This window comes from Vanacampus margaritifer, chromosome 13 (assembly GCF_051991255.1).
Source record: "Vanacampus margaritifer isolate UIUO_Vmar chromosome 13, RoL_Vmar_1.0, whole genome shotgun sequence".
In the NCBI taxonomy this organism is placed as follows: domain Eukaryota; kingdom Metazoa; phylum Chordata; class Actinopteri; order Syngnathiformes; family Syngnathidae; genus Vanacampus; species Vanacampus margaritifer.
The window spans coordinates 23567077-23589824 of record NC_135444.1 but is presented as its reverse complement, the minus strand read 5'-3'; the positions used below and the strand labels follow the sequence as shown (position 1 = coordinate 23589824).

The following is a 22748-nucleotide window of genomic DNA, read 5'->3' as shown; positions in this document are numbered from 1 at the left end:
CTGTACTCTAACAGTAAATGTATCACACCTTTAGACTAAAGCCGATTGTAGTTTTGGTGCAGCTGTATTGGCATCAATGGTGAAGCAGAGTGGAGACACATTTGGTTAATCAATAACAGATTAAGATTGAAACACGCACAGCATTAGTACAGTAGTTGAGACAAGCGCGGTGGAATGTGGACTATGGCTGCAACCTGCAGATTATAGATGCCTCCACTGGGAAAGTCACTTTATGTCTTTGAGAATGTGACTTTTGACAATGAGTTAGTTCCTATAATTTAACATCTATCGTATGTATGCCAGTAGACAGATCTGGGAAGCATGGGAGGGATTCACGTAACTAGATCGTCAATGTTATTAATAAATTATTATTATTATATTGATTGATTGATTGATTGATTGATTGATTGATTGATTGATTGATTGATTGATTGATTGATTGATTGATTGATTGATTGATTGATTGATTGATTGATTGATTGATTGATTGATTGATTGTAAAAGTGTTTAACCCAGTGCAAATTCCGCCCTTTGGATATGATTACATTCTGAAAACTCCCAAGTCCATTAAATCGCTGCATGCGAGGGATCATCAAAGTCGTCTGCTGCTGTCCTACCTTGTTTGGACTACAAGCGTAAGTTTCGAGCGTTTGTGTGACCCTGAACTCACCATATTTCATACTCAATGAGACCCGCCCTGCTCGGTCGACCGTGACGTCACTCATCCGTCTGGACTCGACAGGCAGGCAGGACTCGCCTTCTCCCGACTACCGGCGCTGGCTTCCATGGCGACAAAGTCGAGCCGCTTTCGAACCTCTCAGCAAGCGGGTTAGCTCTTGTCGCACACAACAATGGGATGATGTGGCCAAATAAGTCTTTGGAAGAACTACGCAGCACCTTAGCATGCTAGGCTAACGGCGAGTCCCGTTCATTTTAGCGGGAAGGCTGCTAGTACGAGCTAAAGGCTAGCCACTAGCTGTGGCTAGCCTCCACCTGCAGGCTGCTGTTGCTAACTGCGCGGCGACGGGGATGGAACGTGTGAAGGAACACGAGTGCGGCGCTCTTTCAACTTCGCAAACACCACAGTGGACGCCAGAGTCGAACCATGACGGCGTCCATGCGAAACCTGTCGGATTGACAGCATTCCCCACTGCCAAACGACCATCCATCGGGGAAGACGAGGGCGGAGGCGCCGAGGCAAAACTCTTAGGGAAGGGGATCGCAGCCACCTCCCTTCTCCAGATCGCCATCAGGAATGGGATCTACCAAAACCAAGTTGCTAACGCAATCGGCGGCGCGGCCAAGAATATCAACATGCCCTCGGCGAAGACGGGCAACATTTACAGCATTTCATCCGTCGGCAGCGGCGCTTCGAGCAACTCCTTGCTGAGCAAGCGACGCCAGCGGCACAGGAGGAATCTGTCGCTGGGGTGCCCGCCGAGCAGCTGCTCTCCCGGCGTGCCTTCCTTGGAGGCGGCCGGCGTCGCCCCTTCGGCTTCTCCGCTGAGCACCCTGAGTCTGGATCGGAAAACCTTCCTCAGGCAGAAGCAGTCCAAGCAGCTCCTGGCCTCCGATAAGGGATGGCTGACATCGGACCTGAAGCGGGGCTGCATTCACGTCCACGACTGGCTCACGCCCTCGTACCCACGCCCGGTGCTGTGCACTGTGGATACTTTGGCCGCAGAGGTGATCAGTAAGCTGCAAGCAAGTAAAGCTGAGGGTGTCTTGAGAGTCACTTGCGAAACTAGTGCTGCTATTCATTTTTCTAATGGTGGATCCGATCCCAAAGACCTCAAAGCAAATGAGGCTGTGCTGTTTAACAGCCAGTCAAAACCGTGTTTTGATTCCAACATCTTGTTGGATGACAACATGGCAAGTAGCTCTTCGTCAGAGGTTTGCCTGAATGACATTGACGTGAACTCGAGTGCGGCCGACTCTAACGGCGTGTACTCCGGATCGGATTTGGAGAGTAGTACTTGTGAGGAGTTCAGCCTGGGAGGACCCAAAAGCAGCCTGCAGCAGGACTCGCTCAGCGAAGCCGCAGGTTTGGGGACAGACTCGTCGGCGGCGTTGAGCCCAAACTGTGACAGTGCCACAGAAGGACCCGACCCATTTGAGAGCTCGTCCGATGAGCTTGAGCTCACCTCGTCTCCGACACATTCCCCTGCAGACCCGACATACCTCACACATGCTCCAAAGCCGGCGGAAGATGCCGGCGGGGCTGCAGCGGGTGATTGCAAAGATTCACCTCCGCTGGTGAAGCATCGCCACAAATGCTGCAGCAGCTCTCAGACTCGACCTCTGAGCAAGCAAGCCTGGGTGCAGCCTGACCCGGAGATCAATGCCGGGAGCGCACAGTGGCCGGAGCCGATCAATACCAGCCCCACTCGGGCTCTCTTTGTGCAGCTGCACGGCGGGATCGTGCGCCGTCTGCAAGATGACGAGAAGCCGCTGCAGATATTAAACGAGTACCTCGCCAACCTGGGCTTTGAAGACCCGGGGAGGCTGCAGGAGGAGGGAATGAACCCGGGCATTGGCAGCCTCATTCGCTTCTACTTTGGTCAGTATATGAACAGTTATTTATGTTTATTATTTGACTTGTGTTTTTGTCTGTTCAGTTGGTTGAGTGGAGTCAAACTGTCTTGGAAGACACCAGGTGTGCTTTGGCCTCGAAATGACAATTTGACGATGTTTTGGTTTCGGTCATCGTCGTTGTTGTTGTCTCGTCTGATAATGACCCTGTTTTGCTGCCGAGCAAAGATAAGAGGCTGGCAAACAGTCATGATCTCTTGTGGGATTAGCACATTTGAATATTGTTTTTGACCTCATTTTTACACCCTCAACAAAGATGGTAAGTACTTCATGGTGCTATAACGATGTAGAGTACAACACACACACACACACATATTTTTGTGTGTGTGTTTTTTTTAATGTCATTTACAATATCACTTCAAAGTGTTTCTGAATAGTACTGTAACAATATCACATAGCGTATTTGTCTGTCCATGGTGCAAAACAATGCAAAAAGTAGGGTCAATTGAATGTGTTTGCACTTTGCACATTCTTTTTGGATTTTCGTTATGATTTTGATTACATTTACTGTATTTTTGTAGTAGGCATAAAGCTGGATGCATTTTCAGGGGCTCTAGAAAGTATACACACCCCCTTTTCCAGGTTTTTGTGGTATAAAAAAAAAATGAGACCAAGATAAATTATTTACGTGGCCTATATTCTATACAACGCAAAGAATATACTTTTTTTTTTGTTAACCAAAACAAAGCAAAACATTATTCATTAGGGCTGATACCGATTATTAGTAGTCAAGGATGCTAATAACCGATATTTGGAGCCGATACTTATTTTCACTAAAAATTAAAATATTGGCATCAAAATTGACAAAAAAAAAATACAAACCTCAGCTCTTAAATTTGTTGAATTTTTAAGCATATATTTATTAAGCAACTTTTAGGATTCGTAAATTATTGGGAGTTCTAAATTCTAACAAAAAGTTCAGGGATCTCCTGAGGGCTTCAAAAGTCAAATTAAATCTTAAACGTGTAAATAGCTCCCTATTGTTTGACAGTTAATAAAGTTTTCCAAAATATCTGTGTCACCTTACAGCCAATCAGCGGCAGCGCCATTATTGGATCTTGATCATGTGACTAACTTAAGGTTGTGAAAACCTGCCAAAACCTGAAAAATGAGGCATATTTCAATACTAGTCCGTAATGCTGAAACATTTTATTCAGTGCACCACGTCATGGCATTCTAAAATATTAGTAGTCGTATCGACAAGCACTCGCATGTACATTTTTGGACTCGTACCTGGTCTGAAAAAAAAGTGTTATCAGTGGCAATAAAAGTGTTCCTCTTTGCAGGAAAGCCTCGCAGTGTGGGAGGCGCGGAGCGCGTGCAGCTTTCCGGGGTGTTCAACGTTCGAAAAGGGAAGCTGGTGCTGCCTGTGAACCGCTGGTCCAAACGGCAGGTCACTCTGAGTGGAACCTGCCTCATTGTGTCATCTGTCAAACACGCGCACACGGGCAAGATCCACATACTCCCGCTTATTGGAGGCAAGGTATGAATTCCAGGCGTACTCAAACCCATAAATCAAAACCGTCTGCATCGCAGGTCTGAGGCCGGGGGGGTTCGAATCCTGACTCTGTCATTCCTGTGTGGCATTTGTATGTTCTTCCCACATTCCCGCAACGTTCTTGTTGATGTCATAAAAAAACGGTTCGTAGGTCGGAATGGTTGTGATTGGCTGGTGACCAATCCTGGGGCGTACGTGCCTCTCGCCCAAAGTCAGCTGGGACAGGCTTAACTCTTTGACTGCCAAAAACGTTAAATAACGTTTCGTAAAATCCTATGGAGGAGTGCCAAAGACGTTAAAAGACGTTTGTTTCAAACAGAGGTGAAACTAACCATTTTCTATTGTTGATTACTGAAAAACGGAATAAGGTAGAAACAAACTTTTTTTCCTGATGAAAGATGAGAGTCCAATCTTTCATTTGGTAGTATGTGTGTTTCCATAGTCCAAACACATAATTTTCTGTGGACCTTGAAAGATCAGTCAAAATGCTTAAAATCGGCTGGCAGCAACGGCATCCCTTTTCTGAAAACGTCTGGCAGTCAAAGAGTTAGGGAGCACACTGAGAATTTTCATTTTCACTATCTTGCTGATAAATGGACTGAGGTCAGCAACAAAAAAGGAGTCCTGGTAGTCTTTTTTTTTTTTAAGTCATCAAATCTCCTGGTCGCACATACGCAAGTAGACGAAAAATGTACTTGCATGATCTCAAATTTTAGGGGCAAAATGCCACCTTTGGGGGCATTGTAGAGCACTGATATTTGTAATTTCATCGTTGACACTCTCATATCTTCACATTCATCTACGCCAGGGCTGTCCAAACTGCTTCGTTTGATTGCCGCATGAAGCAAATCAGAAGGATGGAAGAGAATGTTTAATCCTAAAAATAAAAAAAAATTCTCATAATGTGTGTTTTTGCATATCTAAAAAAATTGCTACAGTATATAAACCAAGTTATTTTTCAACTCCCTCCCTTCTTACGTAGACCTCCCAATTTTTAGTTTGGACGCGGCTGATGTAAGCTAACCGAAGCAATTAATTTCCCTTCTGTGTTGCTCTCAATTCTGTCCTATTTCTATAACAAAATTGCATCAAAACTATTCTCAAGACACTTTTTTTTCCCTTTTTTTTTTTTTAAATAGAACAACACGCCTACTGTAGCCGCAGACACCCGATCGTCCCTCTTCCACATGAATACGCGCTTTGGTGCCACAAGGCCAGTACAGATGTCACAAAGAAACAGTGAGCAGGAGCATTGTTTGGACTGGCGGTTCTGCTTTCACCAATTAGGCTGAGAACGTAGAGAGTCGTATTGTATGGGTTAGCCGATGATGTCATCTGCAGAACAGTGACAAGAATAGTTCAAAAACGCATTTCTCGATTTGGAAGGAATCTTAACGTGGCTTTAACTTGCTTCTGCTTTTGAAACCGCATCGAGTACGGTCACAGACGTAACGTTGCAACGCGATGCAAAGAACCCGACACGTGTTCCTGATCGCAGGTGGAGGAGGTGAAGCGACACAGCCACTGTCTGGCGCTGAGCTCGGCTGGTCCCCAGAGTCAAACCTACTACATCAGCTATGACTCCTACACGGAGCATCTTTGCTGGCACAGAACGGCCTCAAAGGTGCGAGAGCGTTGACCTTCTCAAATAAGTTTCTCAAACGTTGTTTTAAAAGGAGCTTGGACGTGTCGGGTCACTTCTGACTAAACCGACGTGTTCTGTGCGTGTGCGTCCTTGGCTAAATCAGATTGCGTCCCAGAGGGTGAACTCGGTTGACCTGTCGCGCTGCAGCCTGGAGGAATTGCCGACTCAGCTGTTTCACAGCCAGGACCTCACGCATCTTTATCTCCAAAACAATTTCATGTCCTTCAAAGGGCTTCCAGCACTTACCAGGTGACTTCCCAAACACTTGAGTGTCGCCAGATGACAAACTGCTACTATGTCTTTTTCCCCCTCTTCTTTGTCTCTTTCTCTTGGACGTAGAATGTCTGTCTGAATTTTATAACAGGGATGTGATTTTTCCGCTAATTCGCGGAATTCCGCTTTTTTTTTTATCTCCCCCCCAAAAAAAAAATCAGATTTTTTTTTTTGTTTGTTTGTATTTCATTGTGTATGCACATGACTCCGACAGATAACATCTTCTGCTATAACAAAGACATTTGTGGTATGCTCTAATATGAGTTACTTTTCATTTGGTCATGATACAATTATTTGTTCATGAAATTTGAACTCTTCAACATTATTTATGTGTTAACTTAGTAATCACATTAGTTAGATATGATGATATTCTCAGTGATAGTTTTTAAAAGCAAAGGCAGTCCAATGTTTTTGAATGTGACTGATTTTGAGTTGACTAAAACTGCCATTTTATATGGGATAGTTCAATATACATTGAAAATTTATGCTGTTGTTTTGTCTATTTCTTTGTCATGTGAGTGCATTGAAAGTACTTAAAAACACAGACAACCCATGAGCTCCGGGGGGCTGTGCCCCCCTTGTCCCCCCACCAGGGCACTGCCCTGGACCTAGCTGGGTGCCGGCGGCCCCCACACCCCCGGCTAAATTTTCAGATAATTTCACTTTGGTCAAATCACATCCCTGTTATAAGTCTGTATCTATCAGCAATTTTTTTCTGCATTCAGTCAAGTCAAGTCTCCGGTTTCCTCGTCCAAAAGTAATGCTTGAACATGCAGCACTTCGCCAGAGAGGATTGATGATAGCCCTGCGGCATTATGTCGTCCTCATTGCAGGTTTTGTAAACTGAGAACTCTCAACTTGTCCAATAATGCACTGTCGGAGTTCCCGGTGACCTTATGTGACCTCCCCTCGCTGACTGAGCTCAACTTGTCAGGAAATAAGCTTTCATGCCTTCCGGCGGAAGTTGGACTTCTGCACAAGTACGTCGACCAAACATGCTGTGACTTTCTTCACCTTACCCTCCCTGATGTTTTGATTTATGAGTTGATTATTTGGTGGCGCATTTCTATAGCATGCTTTCATCTTGTCTTTCAAGGACCCGATTATGATCGAAAAGGATCAGATTTGTTTCTCGGTTCACTGTTGATTGTGGTTGCGTCGTTGCAGCCCAACACGAGTACAAAATCATGTCTGTCAGCCTTTGCGGAATGCTGCGAGAGAAGCAATTGGGAATCCAGATGAGCTATTTTAACTCTTTGACTGCCAAAAACGTTTAATAACGTTTAGTAAAATCCTAAGGAGGGCTGCCAAAGACGTTAAAAGTCGTTAAGTATGTTTTTTTTTTTTTGGAAATGGGTGGAGGAAAGCCTTGGTAGTATGTGTGTTTCCATAGTCCAAACACAAAATTTGCTGTGGACCTTGAAAGATCAGTCAAAATGCTTAAATCAGCTGGCACCCACAAGCATCCCTTTTCTGAAAACGCTTGGCAGTCAAAGAGTTAATGACACTATGACATATTTGTTTGTCTACCAAATTCGGAGTTTTGATCAATAGATGCTTTTTCAGTTATTATTTATCTTCCTCAGTACATCTTAATGATTGTTTTCTGTCTAGGCAGAAAACAATCATTAAGATGAAGACTCCCATTAACACAATGTCGAGCTTTGCCATAACACGTTTCAAGAAAAAAATGTGGTGGGGAAAAAAGTGACTCCCATTTTTTTGTTGTCAATCAACTTAAAAACGAAAAAAAAAACAATGTTTGCAGCCTGCAGACGCTTTTTCTGGATGCAAACGGGCTGCATTCACTGCCCGCTGAGCTGAGCTCCTTGGAGGCGTTGACCTTCCTTGGCTTGTCTTTCAACCGTTTCACGTGCATCCCTCCTGTCCTGGAGAAGATCAAAGACACGGAGAGGCTGTGCCTGGCCGGAAACCAGATCTCGGACTTGCGCGTGTCCGCGCTGCAGGGGTTGCCCACTCGCCACATAGATCTCAGGTAAAACGGGGGGTTGGTTATTGATTTACTTTGAAGAGGTGCGCTTGCATCGCTACAACTAGGTTAGCATCATTTGGTGACAATTTGTTTGTTTTGTTTTAAATTGTAGAATCCGAATCAAAATAAGATCACATTTGCCTGATTGGTATACTGAGTCCATTTGCATGCTACTACTTCTACGAGAAGATTTTTTAAAATGGAGGCGTAAATTGTCCAACTGATGGCGTTCATTGTATGTACCGATAATCAACAACCAAGCGGATTTATTCCCCCTTTTGATGATGTTGATGATGGCGCAGGCTGAACCGGCTTCAAAGTGTGACAATGGGGGACACGCAGCAGCTGGTCCACATTGTGCAGCTGGACCTCAGGGACGCTGGTCTGCAGGAGCTGGATGTCAGACCTCTCTGCAAACTGGAGGTTCTCTACTGTGACCGGAACCGACTCTCCCTGGTCAGAGTCAGCGGACACGCCCTCGAGAGCTTGCACGCGGCACACAACGGTACCGTGCATCCACAGCACTTCGCTTTTTGTTAACGCCGAATGGAATCAATTCTTTTTTTTCTTGGAAAAATATATGCTCAGCACGCTATAAAATATATTCATATTACTGTAACGCACCGTTTCAAGAGTAGAGGTGGCGAATCCAGGTCCAGAAAGTTAAAACCCTGCCACATTTTGGCTTTAGCTATTGACACTAGCTTGCTAGCTAGCAAGTAAACGAGCACCATGGGAGCTAGCTAGCTAGCTAGCTAGCACCTGGGGTTAAAGCCAAACTGGTGACGGGGTTTTTACTTTCTAGACCTGGATTTGCCACCTTTGATTGTAGGCACTACAACTATTGATCCAAAGTAAGTAATCAATATTATGTTTATAATTCTAGAACTGAAAGAAGTGGAAGTGGAGCCTGTCCCAGAGAATCTGGCTGTTCTGGATTTGTCCTGGTACTGCGACTCACTTCAAACATCGAATATGTGCTTGTTTTTTATCTGAACGTTGACTGTTTTGTGTTTTGTAAAAAGGAACAAGCTAGCTGTTGTCCCTGATTGGGTGTGCGACAGCAGTCGACTGGAACTTTTGGACATCTACCACAATTCTGTTGCTGAGCTGCCCGTACGGTGAGCACAAACCCAATAATTGTCTGCCTGTTGTTGAATCAAAGTTAAATGTAGCTTATTTGTTGACAGTACACAAAGAGACTGAGCTTCAGAGGTGGCAAATCCAGGTCCAGAAAGTTAAAAACCCTGCCACAGTTTGGCTTTAGCTCGCTAGCTAGCACCTGGGGCTAAAGCCAAACTGTGGCAGGCTAGCTAGCTCCCTAGCAGGTAAACAAGCACCTGGAGAGCTAGCTAGAGAGCTAGCTAGAGAGCTAGCTAGCTAGCTAGCACCCGGGGCTGAAGCCAAACTGTGGCAGGCTAGCTAGCTCCCTAGCAGGTAAACAAGCACCCGGAGAGCTAGCTAGAGAGCTAGCTAGCTAGCACCCGGGGCTGAAGCCAAACTGTGGCAGGCTAGCTAGCTCCCTAGCAGGTAAACAAGCACCCGGAGAGCTAGCTAGAGAGCTAGCTAGCTAGCACCCGGGGCTAAAGCCAAACTGTGGCAGGCTAGCTAGCTCCCTAGCAGGTAAACAAGCACCCGGAGAGCGAGCTAGAGAGCTAGCAAGAGAGCTAGCTAGCTAGCACCCGGGGCTGAAGCCAAACTGGCAGGGTTTTTACTTTCTGGACCTGGATTTGCCATCTCTGCTGAACTTGGATGTCTATGTGTGTCCTAGCTTGCTATCCAATGGGAACCTCAGAAAGCTGCTAGCAGGCTGGAACGCACTAAGCCAGCTGGGTGAGAGCCTGGAGCTACCACAGCTGGAAATCTTGGACCTGCAGCACAATCATCTAACGGAGCTCCCAAACAACCTGTTCATCAAAGCCCACAAGTGAGCGCAACTTTGTTTTGTTGATTTGTCCCCCCCCCCCCCTACGACACTGTTTGTTTTATGGCTTTTGTTCCAGCTTGCGGCATCTTAACGTGTCGGCCAATAAGCTGCGGAGCCTCCCAGCTGCCAGCCTATCGGAGGACACTTCAAGCAACCTGGAGGAGCTTTATGTGACCAACAACAGCTTGACAGACGATTGCGTCCCTCTCCTGACTGGACACGGCCGACTCCGAGTTCTTCACATCTCTTACAACCAGCTGCAGACCTTCACTGCCAGGTAACAATAAACGAAATCTATGTCAACTCCGTCAAGACATCCTTTTCATTTTTTGATGACATGCGTTGGCAAAATATCGTTAAATGTTGATTGTCCAAATGAAGCCGCTCAGAAGAGTTAGACGTGGAGGATGTAAGTGGTTTCTGTCCCCCTTTTAGTAAACTGGCTCAACTGGAGCGTCTGGAGGAGCTGGACCTGAGCGGCAACAGACTGAAGACCGTGCCCACAACCATCGGGAACTGCCAGCGCCTGCAAACGCTGTCGGCACATTCCAACTGTATCAACGCCTTTCCGGAGGTCCTGCAGCTGCCTGAGATCAAAGTACGTCCTCGGGATTCCGTTGTGCCCGGAATCAAAACGTAAAAAGTCGCGTTCCCGTGAGAGAAGCCAATTAATTGCGTTTAACGTCGTCTTTGGCTGCGCTCGTCAGTGCGTCGACCTGAGCTGCAACGAGCTGACTGAGATGACGCTGCCACCGTCCCTCCCCCCAAAACTGCAGGAACTGGACCTCAAAGGAAATCCCCGCCTCAACCTGGACCACAAGAGCTTGGAGCTCCTCAAGTCGGAACCTTTGCAATACAAAACCATGACGTTACGCAATATCCGGCTAGAAAGTCATGAAATGACTTTTGCGTTGTGTCTTTGCAGTAATATCCGATGTTTAAGGGTGGATGCGTCCCGTTCGGCCCCCAGCGCCAGCGAGTGTCACGGGACGCCCGCCGTCTGGAGCCACGGATACACAGAAGCTTCCGGAGTCAAGAACAAGTCAGCCATTTCCCATTTTCTCCTTTCATGTTGAAGGGCAAGTCCAAAATACGAGTGCAAAATCTCATTCATGTTGCAAATTGGGCAGCAAAATCCATCTCGGGGGGGCGGCGGCGGCCATTTTGTCACTTGCTGTCAACTGAAAATGACATCACCGCAAGGTGATTTATTTAGATCATGGAAACTAACAAAAAGGTGCTTTTTAAAAAACAAAAACTAACTCAAACTACATTTTTTTATTTACAGATCTAACTTAAATTATAGAAAAAAATTCCTTTGTTTTAGTTGTTGGTAATTCATTTAAGACATGATGTGATTTTAAATATATTTATTTCAATATTAACTGAAATAAGGACTTTTGAAAGTGTCACACTGAAGTGATGTTTCAATATTGTGCACAAGGAAACAAAACTGATACTGAAGCTAAATCTAAGCATTTTTTTTAAAACTAATAAAACCTAACAGAACCACCTTGAAACCTTTTTTTTTTTTTTTCACTCAAGTTCGATAAAACTCAAAACGAAAATGAAAATTCCAAAACTAACCCTGGTAATAACATTCAATGCCAGATTAGATGGAAATGTTTATATTCCAAGGTCAGTTTTTGTGTATGTATGAAGTGTGCGGTGTGTTCCTCCTCAGGTTGTGCGTGGCCGCTCTCGCGCTGGACACGTTCTGCGGAGTCCGCGAAGCGCTGTACGGGGTTTTTGATGGCGACAGAAACGTGGAGGTGCCTTACCTGCTGCAGTGCACCATGGGAGACGTGTTGGCGGAGGAGCTCCAAAGGCCCGGCGGCCAGGGCGACTACATGACCAACACCTTCCTCACCATGCAAAGGTAGACCCCAACCCAAAGAAAAAGCAAACCAAAATTCCACAAGTCGGTCGTACTGAGCGCCGGCTTCCCTGTGCCGACGTGCCGCAGGAAACTGGGCACGGCCGGCCAAAGGATGGGCGGGGCGGCCGCTCTGTGTCACATCCGGCATGACCCCGTGCCTTGCGGTGAACACGGCGGCTGCTTGACCTTGAAGGCCGCCAACGTGGGCAGATGCCAGGCGGTCCTGTGCCGAGATGGAAAAGCTGTGCGACTGTCCGCCGTGATCACCGTCGAGGAAGAAACGGAGCGGCAGAGGGTTCGACAACATAACGCCATCATCGCAGAGGTAACTCACGTTTGAGCTGGTCCCGTCTGACCTTGTTTCCAAGCCAGCAGCAACGCTCTTTACAATCAAGATCAAGATCATTCAGTGTCTTGATTTGTGAACGTATTACATGAATCATTCGTTACGATTATCGCATAAACACTGCTTTAAAAATGGTGGTCTTTTTAGAGATGACTTGTTTTGCTTTCAAATGTGGAGATGTGCAAGCAAGTCACTTGAATGGTGCTGTTGATGCTTTTGTAATCCACTTTAATCAGGGATGTGATTTTTCCGCTAATTCGCGGAATTCCGATTTTTTTATCTCCCCCCCCAAAAAAAAAAAAAATCTGATTTTTTTTATTTTTTATTTATTTTTTATTTTTTTAGTAGTTCATTGTGTATGCACATGACTCCGACAGATAACATCTTCTGCTATAACAAAGACATTTGTGATATGCTCTAATATGAGTTACTTTTCATTTGGTCATGATACAATTATTTGTTCATGAAATTTGAACTCTTCAACATTATTTATGTGTTAACTTAGTAATCACATTAGTTAGATATGATGATATTCTCAGTGATAGTTTTTAAAAGCAAAGGCAGTCCAATGTTTTTGAATGTGACTGATTTTGAGTTGACTAAAACTGCCATTTTATATGGGATAGTTCAATATACATTGAAAATTTATGCTGTTGTTTTGTCTACTTCTTTGTCATGTGAGTGCATTGAAAGTACTTAAAAACACGGAAAACCCATGAGCCCCCCTTGTCCCCCCACCAGGGCACTGCCCTGGACCTAGCTGGGTGCCAGCGGCCCCCAGACCCCCGGCTAAATTTTCAGATAATTTCACTTTGGTCAAATCACATCCCTGTTTAATGCAAAATGAAAACAATCTGATCAATCGATTCTAAAAATACTGGATATTGACGGCACTCATTTTGACAACTTGGATCTTCGGTTTTTTGCAGGACAATAAAGTCAGCGGCGTAACGGACTCCACCAGAATGATGGGCTATTCCTTCCTGTGCCCGTCCGTGACTCCCCGGCCGCACGTCTCCACGGTGACGCTCACCCCGCAGGACGAGTTCTTCCTCCTGGGCAGCCGAGGCCTGTGGGACACGTTATCTCCCAGCGAGGCGGTGGAAGCGGTCCGGAATGTTCCCGACACGCTGGCGGCCGCCAAGAAGCTTGTCACTTTGGCTCAGAGCTACGGCTGCTCCGACAGCCTCAGCGCCGTCGTGGTCCAACTCAGCATCACCGAAGACTGCTGCTGCTTCTGCGAGCCGTTGCCGGCGCCGGCGCCGCCTCACAGTCCGGGTTTGGGTGCGCACACGCACGCTCACCCCTACTTGGGCAGCGGCGACATCTCGCTGCCGCCGGCCTCCTCGGGAACCGTCAGCGAGCTGAGCAGCGAGTTGAGCGCGTCGGAAATGAGCAGCGAGGTGGGCTCCACCGCCTCGTCGGAAGAGCCGGCGCTTCAAACGGAGCCGCCGTCGTCGTGCCTGCCGGGACGAAGCGGCGCGCGGCGACTCGCCTGCGGGAGCTTCCAAAGGCAGTTCTCGGGAGCGCTGTCCGATAACGGGCTGGACAGTGAAGACGAGGAGCCCATCCCGGGGGTTTTCTCCAACGGCAGCCGTGTGGAGGTGGAGGCCGACGTCCACAGCTTACGCCGCCCCCCGCCCCCAACGCATTCCGACCCGAGCGCAAGTCTTCCTCATGACCCTTCACCTCCGCCCGTCACACCGTCCTCCCCCTGTCGATCGGGCGGCCGGGCTCGAGCCAACGGTTCGGTGGCGCAACAAGGCAAGAACCAGGACCTCATCGAGGAGGCGGGAGACGCCCCGGTCAAAAAGCAAGGCGGCTACTTTAACGCTCCCGCTCAGCCGGATCCTGACGACCAGCTGATCATTCCGCCCGAGTTGGAGGACGAAGTGCGGCAGATCATCCAACAGCAGCAGCAGATGGAGACGCACAACCAGCAAGCCGCCGCCTACCAGAAAGCGGCCGACTATGTCGTCACGCCGCTCTAACCCGATTCCCTCCACCTGCCAGCATTTTTTTTTTTTTTTTTTTTTTTTTACACTTTCTTAATCGTTGCTTCCTCAGAGGGTTCAAGTTGTTATGGACCAGAGACTGTTTAAAAGAAAATGTGGAACTTTTTTTTTTTATGACCGTTTTCTACTGTTAACTCTGTGCCCAACAAAAAGCAATGCAATTTTTGTAATACTTGTTTTGATTTGACAGCATCTTTCATTTCAAGACGCTTTCGAAATGCAGAGGTGGCAAATCCGGGTCCACAGTTTGGCTTGAGCCCTCATCGCTAATTGTTTCCGTTGTTGTGCTAGCAGGTAAACCAGCACCATGGGAGCTAGCTAGCTAGCTAGCTAGCACCAGGGGCTAAAGCCAAACTGTGGCAGGGTTTTTACTTTCTGGACCTGGATTTGATGTCAAATTTGGACTGTTTTCTTTAGTTTTGTGGTACATTGAGATTTGCACCACGCGTGGTCTCTCATTTGTTCCGAGTTCGAGTGAAATGTTACCTAGGAGTTTAATACTTTCAAGTGACCTAGTCACCAAAGCATGCTAATGTTCTCTGAGAGAAAAGCAAATTATATATAAAAATATGTTTCCGAAGGCTGTAACTCCATGTTTGGGTTCTGAGTTGTGCTGCTTGTGGTGAATGAATGTTGAAGAAAAGTCTTCGAACCAGCACATTGAATGTTTTCAGAACTGTTACATATTTCAGCTGCACAACAAAGTTACTTTTGTTAAATAAAATTAAGTTTTCATATTACTCCGTGTTGACTGTTTTTCATAAATCATGGTCATGAAAAGGACGCAAAGCTAACATTCCTGAAAATACCTTTTTGTGATATTTTTGTTTGGTAATGTGATATTTTTTATTTGTACAAAAATACTAAAAAGCGCACAAGTGTTACAAAAGTCGCATGTTGAAGCTACTGTAACGAGCTCGATGGCAAGCCAATCATGTTACATTTATGTGGCGAGAAAGACGTCGTAGTTTCATAAATGACATGTTAATACGTAATACTTAAGTGCTGTATAGCGCTTTGCATCAAAGCAATGAAGGAGAAGTCAAACTAAAAGAAAAACAAAATATACACTGCATATCAGTCATTGAGGTGTTGAAGCATTTGTGGAAATTTCATATGCGGCGTCATGTCCTTATAAAGACGGCAAAAGTACATCAAGAAGAAGAATGCTACAACTGCTTTCCAGAAGTATTTTCTATTCGCACCGAGTAACAGTTATTCACGTAAGCTGCCAGGCTAGTTCGCCTCCAGTCACATGGACGCAAACTGCACATGTTCTCCTCGCGTATGCGAAGATGTCAACTGACCGGTCCAATCCGGTTTCCATTCTGCAAGGAGAAGATCTCCTTCCTGTCATGCTTCTTCCAACAGGACTTCACAAGCAGCTGGCGGTGAGAGCGTCTGGAGACAAGCTTCTCCTGTCGCTGAATGTCTGGAAGCATCGAGGCAACAGCAAAGGAAGGCAAACGTTTGTAGAAATAGAGGACAAGTTACTGTCATGTCACAATTATAGAAAACCATCAATACTAAAAACATAAAAATATGTTGGAATGTAACTGTTCCACATACATCATTAAAACTTTTAAATAAAATACATCATAGTCACCAGAGATCATGGCTATTTAATGTATTATTTTTTGCAGACCCCCCCCCCCCCCCTCCTCAATTCTCAATGGTTCAAGAAAGACAGCCCTGATTCCAAAGGCACTGATTTGAATATATGACTGGATAGCCGATAGGCCAAGACTTTTGAAGCCGCGAGGCCGCCATATTGCTCCTCCCAAGAAACGTTTCTCGGCATACCATCCTATACATTATCAGTATCCAAATTGGAGAACATTTGAGAGTAGAAACAGCATGATTTAGGATGTTTTAAAATTGTTAAACAGAAAAAAGAGGGCTTCAGACATTTTACAACTTGTCTTAAATACAGGTATAAATTATATGTTTAATGTTGTTTACATGAGGAAAGTTGTATTTTTTTAAAACATTTTATTAAAGAATTATAACTGTAATTCAACAAAAGATGCTTCTGCCAAATCTAATATTGGGGTCTAAAGAACTGAGTGATGAAAGAAATACTGAGTCTTTAAAGCAGCATATACAGTCCACTTGTTAATTTTTATTTATTTTTTTACTCATTAAAAAGTAGGGACCACCTCACCACAAACCCCCCACCCCGCCTCTGGCCCGATACTAACTGCCTACGAGCTGTATATGTCTCATCTGTACGTATACCGTATAGTTTATACGGTAGTCTGCTCGTGAGATGGGAGGAGCAAGATGGCCGCCCTGTCACTTCAACGGCTTGCATGGACGGGCGTGTGTGGGCTATCGGCTATCCAGTCATATATTCTGATCAGTGCTCTGGGCAGATTAGATTGACGTGGCAACATTTAGGATGAAATCTGATTGGACACAAAAAAAATCGGACATACACATGCACGTCCGTTAGCCTGTCTAAGGTTAGGGTTAGGACATTATTATGTTAGCATGAAGCTAGTGGATTGTCATTAGACAATGTTTGGTTTGGGTGAACATTTTGGTGTTGAAAATTACACAATGTGTAATTTTTGTTTGTTTTCTGTGTGAGTTTTAAAATAAACTTATGTTCTTATTTGGACAACTAAGAGCCCTTTCATGATAAAAGGCCGGACACTCACAAGATTGCGAGTTGGACTGAGCGAGCGGGAGCGCATGCAGCTGATCGAGCTTCTGCTCCACTGTAAGCAAATAGGAAGACAAATTACACGTCAGAGCGTCACCATCTTACTGTAACTCGCACTCATGTTACTTTAGGTACCACAACTCCTTTCTTGGTCACGACTTCGCCCTTGGCCCGCACGGTGCCACCCTGCATCAGGGCGGGCCACACGTGGTACGAGACCAACTGGGCCGAGAGGTCCGAGTCAGGGCTGCGACGGTACCTGTCGGGAGGAGAGGCGTCAACAACATGGAGTGCGTCCACAGTGTCTGTAGCTGCACTACACAATTCATTTGTTTGGTAAAGGAGAAAGAAATGCTAACTTCCTTAGCATAAGCTAATCCTTTTGATATGCTGTACAGCTGTGTTTTTGTTGCCATACTTGTTGCTGATGTAAAGTTCTCCGTCGCTAGCAAAGGCCAAGTCAATGGGCGGGTCCAACGTCTGCATGGCGAAAGCCAGCTTGCACGTCTCTCTAATCAGGGGCGTGGCCACGGAAAAGTTGACTTTTGGGATGGAGGCGATGCGAGGGTTGAGGTTTATGGCGCTGAAGACTTCCTGTCGCACGGGCAACACAAAAGGTCACGACCTCCGATGGTGGATAACGTGTTGCTATTCCTTCTTACTTCCACGCTGTTCTGCACGTCATAGAGATCCTGGTTTCGGACGATGTAGTCCACCACCGTGTCTTCCAGGCTTTCGGGCCCGAAGTGACATGACGAGAGAGTCTTGCGAGCGCGCAGCCTGAAGAGACGGTGGGCTAGTTTAGCGGCCTTGAAGGACTCCTGACACACAACAAACAGACAAACTAAAATTTTATATATATATATATATATATATATATATATATATATATATTAGGGGTGTTAAAATTAGTGCATTAATTTTAAGTACATTTTAAGTTCCTTTAATGCCACAAAATCATCAAAATTTTGCAGTAATAAATGTAATAATAATGCATATATTTGTAGGTGAAGTTGTATTTTACAATTTTTAAAATGTGTTATTCATGTTAAAGATTAGACAGCTCCTAATATGAGAAGAAAAATGCATTGAGCTGTCATCAAGGTCTTACAAATGCAATTATGCTATCTAGTGGCAGAAAAAATGACCTCAACACAAATCAATATCACACTCGTTTTTTTTACAGTACAGTACATATTTTCAATTTTAACTCAATTTGATGAATTATTATCAAATTGATGTATCACTCACTAAAAGATGCAGCCATATTTCTATTAGTTCAACATTTTTTTCCACTTTTATGTGGACAGGAGTATGAAAACTTCGGGGGAAAAGTATTTATTATACATTTAGAACAGATATAAAATGTTCGATTAATCGTGAGTTAACTATTGAAGTCATGCGATTAATTATGATATATACACCCCTAATATATATATACATATATATTTATTTTTTTATTGTTTCCCCTTCATAGTCCACTGTTGTAGCCACTTAAGAGCTAGAGAAAAACAGAAGAGTTAGGGAGATTTTTTTTTTCTTAGGTCCAACGTCACAGCCGGTGTGTGGACCTGGTCTTCCTGGCATGGCCATTTTGGAGTGCCTCGTTGTCGCAGTGCGGAAAAGCCGTTTGACGACATCATAGGTCAAGTAGTAGCCATAATTCCTATTTGCAGTAAATGGTATTTGATTCTTGACTCTTACCACCACGGCAATGAAGATGATCCTCTGGACCGTCTCCACGTCATTCAAGTAGCCCAGAAGCTGTAACTGCGCCTGATTGCGCTCCACATTGTTCAAGTCACGGAAGCGCGACAGCACGCGCACGAGGCGGGAGGAGCCGGTGAGCTGCGAGCGCGGGATGCTCTCCGACCCGAGGAGGCTCGACGACGGCCTGCCGGAAACGCTTCTGGACAGCCTGCCGGACGCGATAGAAGGCAAGAGACTGAGAGTTTGTTGGCTGTGGACTGTTTCCTGTCAAAAGAGCCATTTTCAGCCTGACAAATCAAAAAAAAATATCCGCCTGGAGCCGCAAAACATTTCAATGAAAGGAAATAACGTGTTGGAGTCGTGTGGTATACACGCACAGTAACACTAAATGATTTTTTTTTTTTTTGCGGCATCTAATACTTTCAATACATTCATTTTCTTCTACCATTCCTCTTTAGGATTTTGAATTATTATTATTATTTTGTGGAATTTTTCATACATTTTTAGACTTTTCTGTCTTCCTGACAAATTTCTGCCATTTTCTGCAATTTTATGAACATATTATGGTCATTTTTTGCCTCTTTTCTTCCATTTTTGGACATTTGGTGGCTATTTTTGGACAGTTTTCTCTGCCTTTTTTGCTACAAATTTTCTACAATTTTGTGGACATTTTATGGTCATTTTCGGATTCCTCCTTTTGTTTTCGGACATTTTATAGTTACCATCGGAATATTTTCTTTGCTACTTCTTTTTAAATTATTATTTTTTTATTATTATTATAATACATTATCTGACTTTTTTTGGTCATTACAAAAATATTTAATGGAATTTTTCTGCCTTTCTTTTGTTTTGGACATTTTAGCTTACTTTTTTTTCATGCATTTTTTTATTCAATTCTCTGACGTTTTTGGCAATTTCATGGACAATTTAAGATAATTTCCTGCTTTTCCTCTTTCTTTTTGGACATTTTAGGGTCACTTTTTGGAATTTTTTAGATAATTTAAAAAAAAGTTTTTCATCTTTTTCTGACAACTAAAAAATTTGAACTCTGACATTTTTGGGGGGAATATTGAATTATTATTATTTTATCTAAAGCATTAATTCATCTGAAGACAATTTTATCCAAAAATACAAATCAATATGTAAAAAAACTAAAATAATAATTTCTACTATTTGTTTTTAGAGATCGAGGGAGCCACATGTGGCTCCAGAGCCGCAGGTTGCAGACCCCTGGTTTATAGTGCAAGCGTGTGAGAATACCTCTGTGAGCTCAGATACGACACTTCATCCCTCAACTTTGACATTTGGCGCTCGTAGTCATGATAGGAATCCAACTTCCTCTTGTAAAGTTCATTTTGTAAGTGTGTTGCTCTCAAGCTAAAAAGACAAAACCCGCGTCACATTTTTGAATGAATACAATGCAGGGAGGAAAGCATTCATTCAAAGGGACACTCTTTCGAAAATAATTTTTATATAATTATTTTCAGGGCACCATCTCAACGCTTATCTGATTAGATCAAAAGCGAAAACTAAAAGTGAATTCTTCCTAAAAGGGGAAAAAAAAAACGTAATATATTGGAGGGCTAATATGTTCAAGAGGTCCAAGAACTTTGGGGCAGGATCTGTATCTGTAGTATAGAACATTCAGAAATTAGAAGCAAAACTTTCCATCAGGAGCCATTTCAGTCTATTTTTTTTGGGGGGGGGGGGGGGTGTAGGTGGTAGTTGTGCGTGCGTATGTGCGCGTGTTTCACTTACTCTTCTTTCAGTTGCAATATTTCATCATCAGTGTCCTGCAGGGAGGGGGCTGTTTTGCCGTTTGTCTTGTTCAGATCCTTGTGAGCGTTATCCAGCCTGGAAAAACAAACACATCCCATATATGTACTCTATTCCATTTCATTCATTTTCTTATAGAGCTTGTCCACTTTTGGGTGGCCTCGGGCCACAGGTAGATCCTGGACCGGTTCGCTAATCAATTGCAAACACATAACTGCGCTTTTACGGCTAGCTCAATGCTAACACAGAACGCTACCAGTAGTGAAAGAGGAGAACAATTTTGCTGCTGGGTACTTTATTAATTCTTGCAACAGCGATAAAACTCAACTCAAGACTTACTCTGCCTTGACCGAGTCCAGCTGCAACCGAGTGGAGCAAAGCTGAGACTCCATCCACTGCATGTCGCTCATGTTGCTGCTCGAGACATCTGGACGCTTACGCTCCTTCTCTGACAAATCCTGGTGAGCACACAAAATTCCGTCCATTTAACTAGTAATCAATTGGGATCGTCCAGCCTTGGCAGAGGTCATCGTTACAGCCACCGTTAGTTCACTTTGAAGGGCGATGTCACCTGGAAAGGACTGAAACTGGCGTCTTTGTGGACGGGGAGCCGTGATGGCGCGAAACAAGCCCCCAGCCACGGAAGCAAGCGCGTTTTTAGCGTGGACACGCCGTCTGTGTGATGACCTGAGTCACAGGGAGAGAATGAATGTAACACACAGCTAATACACGCATACAATATAAAAGGTATATAAAAGGTCGACACACCCCAGTTCAAATGACAGGTTTTTGTCAAAATGAAATGAAGTTTTGTCAAAATGAAATGAACTTAATACATTTGAGTCATCACACACCTGATGCCATTTAAAGATAAAAAAAATACTAGTGGTATCGGTACTTGATATTGGTATCGGTGACTACTCATGGTATCGAAAATGGTATCGAACTGCTCTAATTAAAATGTCACAAAAAATAGCATTTGGACAGGGATGTGCAATATCCACAGTAGATTATGTGGAGTGGTTACCTTCAGCAGCTACAGAGTTAAGGATGGCAAAAAGCTGCCCTTGGATTTTGGCCGTAAATTCCATCATCTCACAGCACCGATTCATGTTCTCGTCACAGGAAATCACCTTGGGGAGAACGAAAATCGCATTCATGAACGTTTGGGGGTAGACGTAATAGTGCTCACTTGGTTTTGATTGACTTGGGCTTGACTTGTGAGGGCAATTGTTGCAAACTCACTCTAATTTCCTGCTACATGAATTCATTCAGTCATAGTTGTCTCACTTTTTATCAAACGCAACACCAGAGCTAAACATCGGCCCTAAAAATGCGTGAATTTTAATACAAAGTAAGGATGTAAATCACTTCCGGATTTGCGTGAACAAAACAGGAAGTAACAGCCCATGAACCATCTTTAAAAAAATCAAGTCGAAGCTCTTTGGAAAACGTCGCGCGGATGCCATGGCGACTCGTTCCCATAGCAACTAAACTCACATTGTAAATCTGTTAAATCCTAAAATAAGCGTATTTTGTGGATTTAAAAAAATAATCTGACAGTTACGACGAACTAAAAATGACGAGTGAATGTGTCATTTGAAGTCATACCATGACGCGAGGCTGCCGCCATTACGTGTTATAATGTGCACCTATGTCAGATAAGAGTGAACTTTAAATTCTTGAAGAACTTACATGATACTCTCTTTGCCATCTCTCCAATCTGTCCTGTAAAACATTGAAGTAGGACTGAGTTACCAGGGCGTTTATAGCATCCGCCATTTGTGTGCTCCTCGGAGGTTCAGGACTAACAAAACAAAAACAAAAACCTTGTCGGGTTACGCGAGTGAAAATAATGAAGAAGAAAAAACAACTAAAAGAGTTATCCCCGCCTACAGGTGAGTCGACGTCACGTCATCGCCTGGCGGCCTTTGTTTCACAGCATCCGGACTTTTCACACGGAGGCTGTGCGGCCGGTGATGTGCTTTGAATCCAGATTGAATCCAGATTGAATCCATTAATGAAACGTAGTTACATGTAGTCAGTCAATCCGCAATTTTAACTAGTTATATGGCGCGAAAGTGCTCCACCTGGATGCTGTGTTCTCTCGAAATGGACATAAAAATGTATTGGCACACCGTCAAATTACACCGAATACTTGAGTTTGTGACAAAAACACATCGGTATTTCCAACGAAAACAACTAAATATCTAAACTTTAAAATTATATGCAAGTAGAGAAAAATGCACTAGGGGGCGATGTTGTTTAATTTACACAGTTAAGATCGTTTATGAGAAATAATACATGAATAAATAAACAATTAAATATGCAATAAAAGTCAATAATTATTACTATTTTACATTTTAAATAAAAAGAATGAAAACACATAATCATGTGTAAACAGTTATTTTGCGTTTAAAGGACTA

The 22748-nt window shown here is 44.2% G+C and overlaps 2 protein-coding genes and 1 long non-coding RNA gene across 6 annotated transcripts; 2 read left to right on the top strand and 1 right to left on the bottom strand.

Moving 5' to 3' along the window:
- The first annotated feature begins 726 nt into the window (after positions 1-726).
- LOC144062631 (PH domain leucine-rich repeat-containing protein phosphatase 1-like) lies at positions 727-14908 on the top strand. 2 transcript variants are annotated; one of them, XM_077584208.1, is made up of 17 exons: positions 727-2560; positions 3879-4075; positions 5589-5714; positions 5839-5984; positions 6842-6988; positions 7777-8004; positions 8304-8506; positions 8888-8948; positions 9027-9122; positions 9773-9928; positions 10005-10205; positions 10364-10526; positions 10636-10766; positions 10854-10970; positions 11613-11807; positions 11895-12132; positions 13083-14908. In XM_077584208.1, the coding sequence occupies exons 1-17, from the start codon at positions 1030-1032 to the stop codon at positions 14142-14144; spliced, it is 4998 nt and encodes a 1665-aa protein (XP_077440334.1). In that variant the 5' UTR covers positions 727-1029; the 3' UTR covers positions 14145-14908. The 2 variants fall into 2 exon arrangements, with proteins under 2 accessions (XP_077440334.1, XP_077440333.1); XM_077584207.1 differs by having other exon boundaries at positions 10636-10970.
- A 157-nt stretch (positions 14909-15065) lies between these two features.
- On the bottom strand, positions 15066-22297 carry spata18 (spermatogenesis associated 18). 2 transcript variants are annotated; one of them, XM_077585250.1, is made up of 13 exons: positions 22219-22284; positions 22018-22129; positions 21350-21455; positions 20894-21009; positions 20662-20780; positions 20305-20400; positions 19807-19923; positions 18541-18754; positions 17499-17657; positions 17255-17430; positions 16972-17095; positions 16832-16891; positions 15066-15600 (listed from the first exon to the last, which is right to left on the bottom strand). In XM_077585250.1, the coding sequence occupies exons 2-13, from the start codon at positions 22102-22104 to the stop codon at positions 15544-15546; spliced, it is 1431 nt and encodes a 476-aa protein (XP_077441376.1). In that variant the 5' UTR covers positions 22105-22129; positions 22219-22284; the 3' UTR covers positions 15066-15543. The 2 variants fall into 2 exon arrangements, with proteins under 2 accessions (XP_077441376.1, XP_077441378.1); XM_077585252.1 differs by lacking the exon at positions 19807-19923 and having other exon boundaries at positions 22018-22297.
- On the top strand, positions 15177-19600 carry LOC144063193 (uncharacterized). 2 transcript variants are annotated; one of them, XR_013296511.1, is made up of 3 exons: positions 15177-15391; positions 15540-16893; positions 16968-19600. It is a non-coding gene; the product is annotated as an uncharacterized LOC144063193 (long non-coding RNA). The 2 variants fall into 2 exon arrangements; XR_013296510.1 differs by having other exon boundaries at positions 15177-16893.
- Positions 22298-22748: the final 451 nt, after the last annotated feature.